General features: G+C 46.3%; 1 protein-coding gene across 1 annotated transcript in view; it reads right to left on the reverse strand.

Annotated features, from left to right (window-relative positions):
* Positions 1 to 11,451, reverse strand: part of EXPH5 (exophilin 5) — a 37,855-nt gene extending 26,404 nt beyond the window's left edge. Inside the window, exon 1 of the mRNA XM_073583094.1 lies at positions 10,580 to 11,451. Coding sequence (XP_073439195.1) covers positions 10,580 to 10,761 — 182 coding nt within the window. The 5' untranslated portion in view covers positions 10,762 to 11,451. The remainder of the gene's footprint in view (positions 1 to 10,579) is intronic.
* Between the last annotated feature and the right edge of the window lie 1,657 nt (positions 11,452 to 13,108).

Consider the following 13,108-nt stretch of genomic DNA (forward strand, 5'->3'; position numbering starts at 1 on the left):
TGCCTTGAGGTAGCAGAGAACTACCCTGCGGACACCCAAGGTATGAAATTTTCCTTCCTTTGGATTAGAAGGATTTGGGTAAAATGAGGGCAACATGATATCTTGACTTCTATGAAAGTCTGACACCACTTTGGGCATAAAGGAGGGGTCTAGATGCAGTACTATACTCTCTGAATTGAGTAGGAGGTAAGGTTCCTGTACCGAAAGGGCCTGTAGCTCTCCCACCCGTCTAGCCGATGTGATTGCCACCAGAAACACCGTTTTAAGTGTGAGAATTTTTAATGTGATTTCTGACAGGGGCTCAACGGGGCCTGTGTTAGGCTATTGAGTACTAAATTAAGATCCCAGGGAGGAACCCGGTTAGGGAGCGAAGGGCGATTTCTGCCTGCCGCTGTCATGAACCGCTTGACCCAGCAGTGTTTGGCTAGGTCTTGGTCTAAAAAAGAACTAAGGGCAGATACCTGTTCTTTCAACGTACTTGGAGTAAGCCCTAGATCTAACCCTTTCTGCAAGAAGTCTAGTATTTGGGCAATATTTGGGTGGGTGGGGTCAGAGGCCCCCGGAAGGCACCAGGAGGAAAATTGTTTCCATACTTTGCCGTAAATTGCATTTGTTACCGGCTTTCTAATTTTTTGAAGGGTCCGGATTACCTCATCTGACAACCCTTTGGCCCTCAGAATGTCGGCCTCAATAACCAAGCTGCTAGACATAACTTGGTTGGGTTCGGGTGTAGTAATGGACCCTGAAAAAGGAGGTCGGTCTTCTGGGGTAGAAGCAAGGGACCTTCCTGGGCCATGTCCAACAGAGCGCTCTACCAGCTTCGTCCTGGCCACATGGGAGCCACCAGGATTGTCATGACCCCGTCCGCTGTGATCTTTGTAACATTTTTGCCAGCATCGGGATTGGTGGAAAGGCGTAGGCCAGTCTGAAGACCCATGGATGGGCAAATGCATACGTCCCCTGGGCTCCGTACGTGGGACTGAGGGAGAAATAGGTCGCTGCTTTTGTATTTTGCGCATTCGCGAACAGGTCTATCTCTGGGTCTCCCCATCTCGAGGCTAGAGCCTGGAAGACCTCTTGGTTTAGACACCATTCTCCTGGATGGACGTCCTTCCTGCTCAGGAAGTTTGCCTGGATGTTTTCCGACCCCTTCAAGTGTACCGCAGAAATGGATAACAGGTGCTTCTCTGCCCAGAGGAAGATCCTTGCTGCTACCTTCTTTAGACTGGTGTACCTTGGTGTCTGAGATATGCCACCGTGGTCATGTTGTCGGAGTATATCCGAACATGATGGTTCTTGACAAGGGTTGCTGTGGCCTTCAGTGACTCTTCCACCGCCGTCAACTCCCTTAGGTTCGAAGATCCGTATCTTATGTTCTGGGGCCACTGCCCCTGGAAGTATGAATCCTCGACCATGGCTCCCCAGCCTCTCAGACTGGCATCGGTACATAATGTTCTTAGAGGAAGCTGATCCCAGCTTACTCCTCGCCTCAGGTTTCGGTAGCTCAGCCACCACCAGAGGGTCGATTTTACATGTCCTGGAAGTGGAACCCTTTTTGATAGGTTGTTTGGGTACTTCCTCGCGTTTATCAGAACGTATGACTGGAGGACTCGCGTGTGAGCTTGTGCCCAAGATACCGCCTGAATGCACGCTGTCAGGGAACCCAGGATGGACATGGCGTCCCTCAGCGTCGGTGCCTTTTGGTCTCTGAACCGGATTATTCTCTGCCGAAGGTCTTTTTGACGATCTTCGGGAAGAAAGGACGTCCTCTTCCCTGAATCCAAGAGGATCCCCAGGAATTTTTTCCTCGGGGAAGGATAGAGGGCCGACTTCTGGAGATTCGGTATCCACCCTAGGGTTTCGAGTATCTGTAGGGTTCTTGATACGTCCTGGTTCAGCCGGGTTACCGATGGGGCGTTGATCAGCAGATCGTCTAGATACAGCACAATGCATATCCCCTGAAGCCGAATGGAGATGACTGCTTCCTTCATGACCGTCGTGAACACCCTTGGTGCTGGGGATACCCCAAACAGCAGGGCATTGAACTGGAGGTGGCTGATTCCTCGGTCGTGGGAGAACGCGAACCTCAGGAACTTCCGGTGGTCTGGATGAATGGGAACGTGATAATACGTGTCCCTTAGATCTATTGTAGCCATCTGCCAGCCTCGTTCAATAAGAGGGATCGCTGATTTCACTGACTCCAGCTTGAACCTTCGGTACTTGATGAAGTGGTTCAGGGGCTTTAGGTTTAGTATGAGCCTGTGCTTTCCTGAGGGTTTCTTTATCAGGAACAGGTGAGAGTAATGTCCTCTGCCCGCCTCTTGTGGAGGTACATACGAGACCACTCCTTCCCGTAGAAGTTCTTCTATCTGAAGCAACAGGACTTTTTGCAGACTTGGGGACTGTGTCGGGGTAATTCTTAGGGCATGCGGGGGGGGGTGCTCGAACTCTAGTTTCAGCCCAAATTGTATAGTGTGCAGGACCCACCAGTTCGAGGTCGTGGCCTGCCATTGGGCAAGAAACTGTGTGAGTCGACCCCCGACCCGGGAGTCACTGCTTCTCCGGGGGCTGCTGCTGCTGGGGCACAAGGATGTTTCTTCCTTTACCCCCTTTCGGGTAGCTCCAACGACCCATCTTGCCCTTCCCTCTGAATGCCCTCTGAGAGGTCTGTTCTCTTGAGAGACGAAAAAACTGCCTTTTGGTGGATTTCTGTTCTGTCAGTGACTTATTTTTGTCGGAAGCCTTCTATCACCCAGGACAGGCCCGAACACGTGGTGCCCCTGGAAGGGGATGGCGCTGAGTTTAGTCTTGGAGGTGATGTCGCCCCCCCCATGACTTCAGCCACAAGGCTCTCCTGGCCGAGTTTGAAAGGACTAGGGACCTTGCTGCCACCCGTACCGTTTCTCCTGAAGCATCAGCTAAATAACCTGTTGCCTTCTGGAGGATTGACAGCGAGTCTATAATAATAATAATAATAATAATAAATTTTATTTCTATAGCGCCGACATATTCCGCAGCACTTTACATTTCAGAGGGGATTTGTACAGACAATAGACATTACAGCATAACAATAATCACATAGATTATAACAAATACCAAGAGGAATGAGGGCCCTGCTCGCAAGCTTACAGTCTATGAGGAAAGAGGTAGACACGAAAGGTGGGTGGTAACAGTTGCCCTGATTGTATGGACCAGCCATAAGGTTAAGTGTGTAACAGTACGGACACAGAGGGCTGATGGATGGATAAAGCATGTGGCAACATGATGCGGGGAACCTGGTTATGGTAAAACTTTTGGCTATGCCACACAGGGATAGATTAGGTTAATGTGTTGAGGCGATAGGCCAGTCTGAATAAATGCGTTTTCAGGGCACGCTTAAAATTGTGGAGCTTGGGGACTAATCGAATTGACCTGGGAAGTGCATTCCAAAGAATTGGCACAGCACGTGTAAAGTCTTGGAGACGGGAGTGGGAGGTTCTGATTATTGAGGATGCTAACCTCAGGTCATCAGCAGAGTGAAGGGCGCGGGTAGGGTGGTATACTGAAACAAGGGAGGAGATGTAGGGTGGTGCTAAGTCATGGAGGGCTTTGTGGGTGAGGGTAATAAGTTTATACTGAATTCTGGAGTGGATGGGTAGCCAGTGTAATGACTGGCACAAGGTAGAGGCATCGGTGTAACGATTGGTGAGGAATATGATCCTGGCTGCAGCATTCAAGACAGATTGGAGAGGGGAGAGTTTGGTAAGAGGGAGACAGATTAGAAGAGAGTTACAATAGTCGAGACGAGAATGAATAAGAGAAACAGTAAGAGTTTTTGCAGAGTCAAAAGTAAGAAAAGGTCGAATTCTAGAGATGTTTTTGAGGTGCAGATGACAAGAGCGAGCCAGTGATCGAATGTGGGGGGTGAAGGAAAGCTCGGAGTCAAGTATGACCCCAAGACAGCGGGCATGTTGCTGGGGAATAATAGTGGAACCACACACAGAAATGGCAATGTCGGGTATAGGTACATTAGTAGAGGGAGGAAACACAAGGAGTTCAGTCTTTGACAGGTTCAGTTTCAGATATAGTGAGGACATGATGTTGGACACAGCGTTTAGACAAATGCCGGTGTTTTCTAGAAAGGCTGGCGTGATGTCAGAGAGTCTAAGATTTCCTCTCTTGGGGTACCCCCTGATAGGTGGTCTTCCAACGTACGTAGTCAGAAAAACAAAGATCTGGCTACGCAGGTGGAAGCAATATTTGCTTTGAGCAGGATCGTAGAAGCTTCCCAGGACTTTTTAAAGTGGCTTTCTATTTTGCGATCCATCGGATCTTTCAATAGGGAAGCATCCTCAAAGGGCAAGGACGTTTTCTTAGTGACCTTAGACACTTGGACGTCTATCTTAGGGATCTCCCAAATAGAACTATCACCTTCTAGGGGAAACCGTTTTTTTAGCTCAGAAGGTACCGTAAGTGCCTTCTCGGGGGAGGACCACTCCTGAGCTATTAGGTCCTGTATAACCTCATGAACCGGGAAACCCTTTCTACCTCTGGGTTTCAACCCTCCAAACATCTCATCCTGGACTGAGAGCCTGAACTCCTCCTCCTCCAAACCCATGGTATTTCTTACCATGGAGACTAACTCCTCCATATCCTCTGAGGAGAAATAGTATTTTTTTGCATCATGACTGGAGGCGGACGTGGAGCCCTCATTTTCCCAAATATCCTCCGATCCTGAGGAACGGACTACTCCCAAGTCTGAGTCGGCTTCCATAGGAGCCCTTTTCCTCTTTTTTGAGGCAGGGCCCTGGGCCACCGGGGTTTGGGCTGCTATGGAGGTTTGAACCTCCTGCCTAATGAGAGTTTTTATGCTGTCAAACAGGGAGGGTTGCTCGGTACGCAGAATATTCTGGGTACAAGGTTGGCATAACTTCTTTTTATAGTCAGAAGGAAACCTGGCACCACATATACCACACTTGCGGGGGTTTTTAGGGGCAGAGGCCTTGTCTTCCTGCAAGAGGAAGAAAAGGCTTACTCAGACCTGTGCCACCAATTATTTGACAGGCAAGGGACCGGCCCTGCTACTCACTGTAGGAGGGGGAACGCTGGGCTTCGCAGATGCTGCAGTTGAGGGCTTCTCACCATCCATGTCTGCACACACCACAGACACACTGCGCTTACCTGGAGCTGCTGCACCCTTTTAAGGATGATGCTGCGTTCGTTTGCTGGGTGCTCCTCCCTCCTCCCCTGGGGAGGATACCGCTCGACCCCCGCCGCCATTGGATTCATTTCCCGGGTGCCGGCGCGTGTTTCCCCCTCACAGGACGCCGGAGGCTGCGAACCGTAAGTGCGCGTCACCGCTACTTCCGGGCGATTGCCCACCCCCTCTGAAGCGCGCACGGCTCCAATGCAGCGCTGGGAGGAAGGAGGAAGCCGGGGAGCTATACAGGACCCCGGCAGGCACCATACCACCCCGCTTTACCCCGGAGGGCGCGGGAGGGGCGGCAGAAGTCCCGAGTCACACCGCGGTGGAGACGGGAGCAGCCCATGGAGGAGGAGAGGCGGACCCCCCGACATCAGCTGCCAGCTCGGTGAGTACATAGGGGCCCCGTTCGCTGGCCACGACAGCCCCTTGTGACCTCTTCATGCCCCGATAGGGGACAGGAAAAACACTGAGGTAGCAGGAAGGGGAGGGTTATTTAACCTCTTTGTGTTCCTGTCCCTTATTAGGGCGGGGAGACAACCTCCAAGGTAGCTGTCGTGGAAGGTGACTAGAGAAAACTATGTAAAGCAGTCAATACAAGAGAAGATAGTATTCTGCTACAGATGGATCTGGATAAGTTGGGAACTTGGGCCGAAAGGTGGCAGATACAGTTTAACAATGATAAATGTAAGGTTATACACATGGGAAGAAGGAATCAATATCACCATTACACACTGAACGGGAAACCACTGGGTAAATCTAACATGGAGAAGGACTTTGGGATCCTAGTTAATGATAAACTTACCTGGAGCAGCCAGTGCCAGGCAGCGGCTGCCAAGGCAAACAGGATCATAGGGTGCATTAAAAGAGGTCTGGATACACATGATGAGAGCATTATACTGCCTCTGCACAAATCTCTGGTTAGACCGTACATGGAGTACTGTGTACAGTTTTGGGCACCGGTGCTCAGGAAGGATATAATGGAACTAGAGCGGGTACAAAGGAGGGCAACAAAATTAATAAAGGGGATGGGGGAACTACAATACCCAGAGAGATTAGCAAAATTAGGATTATTTAGTCTAGAAAAAAGACGACTGAGGGTCGATCTAATAACCATGTATAAGTATATAAGGGGACAATACAAATATCTCTCCGAGGATCTGTTTATACCAAGGAAGGTGGCGGTCACAAGGGGGCATTCTCTGCGTCTGGAGGAGAAAAGGTTTTTCCACCAACATAGAAGAGGATTCTTTACTGTTAGGGCAGTGAGAATCTGGAATTCCCTGCCTGAGGAGGTTGTGATGGTGAACTCAGTCGAAGGGTTCAAGAGAGGCCTGGATGTCTTCCTGGAGCGTAACAATATTGTATCTTACAGTTATTGTTAGGTTCTTTAGAAGGACGTAGATCTGGGGATTTATTCTCACAGAATTTTATAGTCTGAACTGGATGGACTAATGTCTTTTTTTCTGCCTTACTAACTATGTTACTATACCTGGGGATGACACATTATGACTACTACTAGGTTATTCTTTGCCCCATCATCCTGGACAGCCATGGGTTCTACCTCCTCAAAGTGTGACAAAAAATAATAATGCTCAACGTATTAATACTCCGCCTCTTCAACAGTGTCTTAGTCTCCTGGCAGTCTCCGTACTTACTATTCATTCTGGATAACATGGGACTGCTGCTATCAATCACCCCATGCACTGGTGTCCAATATTGCGGTAGTAACAAGAAGTACGGAGACCCAAGCAGCGTTGTGTCAGGAGTGATATGGCGAGTATTGTTTATTAGCATTGCGGGCATACTTTAAAAAAAAAAATGTTCAGAGCTGGACAACTCCTTTAAGAATGTATTGTCCGTTCTTGACCCTTGGTGACGGCTCTTCCACTGCAGAATGAAGAAGAGGGACGGTTGCAAGCAATTGGCCTCGAGAATGCTGAAGGCAGTCGACACCAGAACTAAAAGTACAGCCGGCTCGATTTACCATTTATTTGAGATCTTCCAGAGCTGCCTCTCACCAACTAATACAGGGCCCCTCACGGTATGAGATGCACAGGTCTAGAAGCCTTGTTAGGACGTAAACATTGCCATTCTCTATGTCTTCCCGCAGCTTTAATAAGATATGGCCAACTTAAAACATAGGGCCACTATCCTCCGATCAGCAGCCAGCATGAATCACCAAGAGGTAGGATCCGCATAAGCATTTATATCATAACCGAAAGTGTTGGCACCCTCGATTGAAAAGAAGTATTTCTCCCAGAAAATTATTGCAATTATACATATTTTGTTATGCACATGTTTATTTCCTGTGTGTGTACTGGAACAACACAAAAAAACAGAGGGAAAAAAAGGAAAATTGGATATGATTTCACACAAAAATCGGCTGGACAAAATTGTTGGCACCTTTCCAAAAATGTGGGTAAACAACTTTATTTCTAGCATGTGATTCTCGGCCAAACTCACCTGTGGCGAGTAACAGGTGTGGGCAATATGAAAATCACTCCTGAAGCTAGATAAAAAGGTGAGAAGATGACTCAATCGTTGCAATGGGTGTCTGTGTGTGCCACACTAAGCATGGAGTACAGAAAAAGAAGAGGATTGTGTGAGGACTTGACAACCAAAATTCTTGAACAGTATCAACGCTCTCAAAGCAACAAGTCCATCTCCAGAGATCTTGATGTTCCTTTGTCTATGGTAGGCAACATAATCTTGAAGTTTACAACCCAAGCCACTGTAGCTAATCTTCCTGGACGTGGATGGCGGAGAAAAATTGATAAAAGGTTGCAATGCAGGATAGTCCGGATGGTGGATAGCCAGCCCCAATCAAATTCCAAAGAAATTAAAGCTGTCCTGCAGGCTCAGGGTGCATCAGTGTCAGCAAGAACTATCAGTCGACATTTTGAATGAAATGAAACGCTGTGGCAGGAGACCCAGAAGGACCCCACTGCTAACACAGAGACCTAAAAAAGATATACTGCAGTTTGCCAAAATGTACGCGAGTAAGCCAAAATTCATCTGGGAAAATGTCTTGTGGACAGATGAGACTAAGACAGAGCTTGTTGGTAAAGCACATCATTTTACTGTTTACTGAAAAGGAATGATACAAAGAAAAGAACATACTCAAATATGGTGAAGGTTCAAAGATGTTTTGGGGTTGTTTTGATGCCTCTGGCACTGGGTGCCATGACGGTGTGCAAGGCATAATGAAATCTGAAGGTTACCAAAAGATTTTGGGTCACAATGTAATGCCCAGTGTTAGAATGCTGGAATTGTGTCCATGTAATGAGTCTTTCTGCAGGACAATTACCGCAAACATACTTCAAGAAGCACCCAGAAATGGATGGAAACAAAGCACTGGAGAGTTCTGAAATGGCCAGCAATGAATCCAGATCTAAATCCCATTGAACAACTGTGGAGAGACCTTAAAATTGCTTTTGGGAGAAGGCGCCTTCACATATGAGAGACATGGAGCAGTTTGCAAAAGAAGAGTGGTCCAAAATTCCAGTTGAGAGGTGTAAGAAGCTTGTTGATGGTTATAGGAAATAAATGATTGCAGTTATTTATTCCAAAGGATTTGCAACCAAATATTAAGCTGAGGGTGCCAAGAATTTTGTCCGGCCCATTTTTGAGATTTTGTGTGAAATTATGTCCAATTTGCCTTTTTTTTCCTGTTTTTTGTTGGTGTTGTTGCAATACACAAAAAGGAAATAAACACGTGAAATTGCAATAATTTTCTGGTTGAAACACTTCATTTTCTGGAACAATATGAAGGGTACCAACACTTTCAGCCATGACTGTAAGTCATCCAAGTGCACGATTTTCTACAGCGCCACCAAGTTGCAAACACAGCTTTACACGTTATCCATTCAACCGATGGCCTGTGCATCACATAGTCAGGCTGGCTCCACTAGACACATTTAGTAGGTACTCTCCACTGTGACTCATAAATAGTTTTAGAAAACGGATATCCCCTTTAGTTCCCATTAGTTCCTGAGATTGTGACCACATGTTTCCATTATATGCTAATGACCACATCAGGGTCACGAGCACAAGAATAATATAAATGGATGTGCGCATTGTCTAGTCATACAATAATGGAAATAGTTAGACAATTGTTTTTCGTGACACTGAGCTTACGAATTGTAGTCAGGGATCACTTTATGGAATTGCACCGGACTAGGACAACGTCCTTTCAGGACCAACATACTGTACTGTCAGGACTATTCACAAGACCAATGCAATTTCCATAGAGAGTTCTAGCATATGATCGGCGGCGGCGACGCTTGTGTATTGAACATACCAATCATTTATCTGATCACTGACACTTTCTCCATTTTTAGATTAAGCTAAAATTTATCTGATGATAAAATCCACAGTAAAACCTTCATGTGCCATGTATGGATTTCACTCTGGTTTTGTCGCGTATATCATCCTGATAAACTGAATGGGGTGAAATCTGCAGTGGAAATCTTCCCGCTCAGAAAGGATTCACGTGTCCGGTCCTGTAATCTTCTCCCATTTTTCAGAGGTGAAATCTACAGTATTTCCGTCACGTGTGGACATACCTTAAATAGCTAACGTGAGCCTTAGGGGTATCAGGACCTGCCGCTGTTACTTAGGGATTTCATCTCACGTACAGCCTTTTCCAACTTTTCCCTTCTAATAGGACTGTCATCACATCCACGGACGGCGTCAGACAATTAGAGGGGTTTGTGGTTATAATATTAATAAGACGTAATCCCTACCTACAATCAAACTTCTACAACTTTCTAATACTTCATGTCTCACTTCATCAACATTTTCAAGCAATGTGCTTGCTGTCCGTGAATAAGGACAGTCTGCAGGCAGCAAAGTGGAAGTAGTCATATACCAAGTGTAGACGATGCTCTGTCATAGCAGCAGCTGCATAAGGCTACGTTGACACGTTGCTTTTTGCAGTGTATTTCTGTTGGTTTTTTTTTCGGGTGGAAAAAAAGCTGCACTTTACAGCAAAAACTACCGTATACGATTACAGAAATCTCATGGTTTTTTTTTTCCTTACTGAAACTGAGAACTGCAGCATGTCAATTCTTTCAGGATTTTTGCAGTGTTTTTAACTCGTTGAAAGTAATGAGAATTTGAAAAAAAACAATTTGCGCCCACACCTGGCTTCCTTTCCCTCGCACTTCTGCCCTAAGCAACGAAACCATTATGGTGACAATTCTTGTACGTATGACTTAGGGCACAGAATACCCGACGAGACGAGGCTCCGCAATCTGCAGAGATTACCACCATCACTGCATGTACCAGGAAAAAAGAGCACCGGGGATCACAGGTGACACATCGGACTGTAACCATAAAACTGGATATTCTTAGAGATTGGCGATGAAGAAATTCAATAACGCGAAGCATTACCTTTCCTGCGGAGATGGCGGCTTTACATTTTGCTTGGCAGATTTCCTGAAGGAGAATAAAGACGATAAAGGAGAGCGAAGTCCGAGGAAAGACGATCCAGAGCTCTTTTGGGGCTGAAAGTTTCTAGATGTTGTCATTCTAGAGAATTCAGGATCTGGAAGCAAAGAAGACATATTAATCATTCACCCACAGACTCAGCGGATGCTGCTCGGCAGGACTACGCACATACTGGCAGTGCAAGTGCTGGAATGGTAAGTCCAGTCCGTGACAAGTGAAATCCGGACTTAAAAAGTGAAGCTAGTTTTTTTTTTTAGCAATAAATGCATTTCCCTCGGTCATCTCAGGGTGCTGGTATGCGGTCCCTCCTCTATAATCTGCCGATCCGTAGTGCACAACTGTACTTATCATATCAAAATCATAACTCAAAAGGTTCAAAGTGCAAAGTATGTGACTATTGTTAGCACGCTACTCCGTGACGGCAGCACACACTGCAGCTTAGATACACGCCAGTATCCAGGACACACAATGAGCCTGCTGTGTCTGGGGAATGGGGTGTGATTAAAAAGATTCTTCACTAATATCGTCACTGAGGAGAAAGTGTCGGACCCTCCTTTATACTTATTACTTACCAGTAGACCCCAGCTGTCCAAAAACGGAGACATTTGGGGGGCGATTCATTAAGTGCACGTGTGCAGCTTAATGAATTCGGCGCGCATGATACCCAGCGTGTACAGTCGACAGGATTGTGCCTACGTTTCTGGAGGAAGTTACGCCGCTGTGCGGACCGGTATGTAAAAATCCAAAAGATGCAATATTTTTTATGCAACTATCGTGTTGTGCAAAAATACAAGGATTTATTAAAGTGCTTACACCAGATTTTACCTTAATGAACTGCCTGCCCCCTGGGTGATTTTTGATATCAACTCCAACAACTGTTTAAAAAGTGTGCGGAATTTGGAGAGAGCGGTGTTAATGCAGTTTGACAGATTCAGTATATAATATATTCCACAAAATCGCCGTAAATTAAAGCAGAAATATACTGAACATTTCTGCCTCTGGCGCACGGGCAGCTGAAAGATTTGTCAAATTCATTAAGAGGTTGTGCATGGATCAAGACTGGTTTCTCAAGAGGTTACAGCTGATCACTGGAGTTTCCAGTACGGAGACACTGGTTTATTATCAAGGGACATTTCTAACCAGTACAGAATAGCAAAATTATTTTCAGGGTCCCTTGATGGCGCTCGCAACGTCATAACGTCACGTGATGCGTAGACGTAGGTTCGGCTGCCGGAGTACAAAGTGGACTCCGGAGACCATGGTCCTGGGAATCTTTTTTGCTCATCCCTAAGAGACTGAAGAACATCACCACTTTAAAGCTATGGACACCTTTGACATGAAAATAAGAGTTTTTACATGTATATTTGTGGTTACCTTTAGTTAATATTGCACTACATTTCAAGCTCTAATCTTCAGTCCTTCATTTATTTTTAGACCCCCCTCGTTATGCAGTTTGCACCCTGCTTCCCGTTTTACGCCCTTCTCTTGTGGGAGTGAGCCTCCCAGTAATACATGCTGGATGTGATATCTGTGGGTCCAGAGGTCACTAATGCCTAAAGGGGCGGTCAAAAAACTCTGTTGCCAGCTCATTACTATTCATCTAAACTGACAACAGACCGGACGCTATGCTCATCGCACAGGGCGCTGGGGAAGACTGCGCACAGGGGGAGACACTGCACATAGGAGACACTCAAGGACAGAGCCGGGACCAGTCCCTGAAATGAGCGTCACTGATGACCCTTCGTTGCTGAGAGGGAGCAGCGGCTGAGACTGAGACCGCAGCTTCTGCCCCCTGGTGACACTTACACACGTGGTCAAAATTGTTAGTACCCCTCATTTAATGACAGAAAAACCCACAATGGTCACAGAAATAACTTGAATCTGACAAAAGTAATAATAAATCAAAAATCTATGAGAATGAACAAATGAAAGTCAGACATAGCTTTCAAATAAAACTCATGAAATTGGCCTGGACAGAAATGATGGTACCCCTGAAAATAATGTGACGAAAGGGACATGTTAAATCAAGGTGTGTCCACTAATTAGCATCACAGGTGTCTACAATCGTGGAATCAGTGAGTGGGCCTGTATAGAGGGCTACAGATACTCACTGTGCTGTTTGGTGACATGGTGTGTATCACACTCAACATGGACCAGAGGAAGCGAAGAGTTGTCTCAGGAGATTAGAAAGAAAATTATAGACAAACATGCTAAAGGTAAAAGTTATAAGACCATCTCCGAGCAGCTTGATGTTCCTGTGACTACAGTTGCACATATTATTCAGAAATTTAAGCTCCATGTGACTGTAGCCAACCTCCCTGGACGTGGCCGCAGGAGGAAAATTGATGACAAATCAAAGAGACGGATAATACGAATGGTAACAAAAGAGCCCAGAAAAACTTCTAAACAGATTAAAGGTGAACTTCAAGCTCAAGTAACATCCGTGGCAGATCGCACCGTCCGTCATTGTAT

Source organism: Dendrobates tinctorius, unplaced genomic scaffold (assembly GCF_039654945.1).
Source record: "Dendrobates tinctorius isolate UK_male_01 unplaced genomic scaffold, ASM3965494v1 ptg000075l, whole genome shotgun sequence".
In the NCBI taxonomy this organism is placed as follows: domain Eukaryota; kingdom Metazoa; phylum Chordata; class Amphibia; order Anura; family Dendrobatidae; genus Dendrobates; species Dendrobates tinctorius.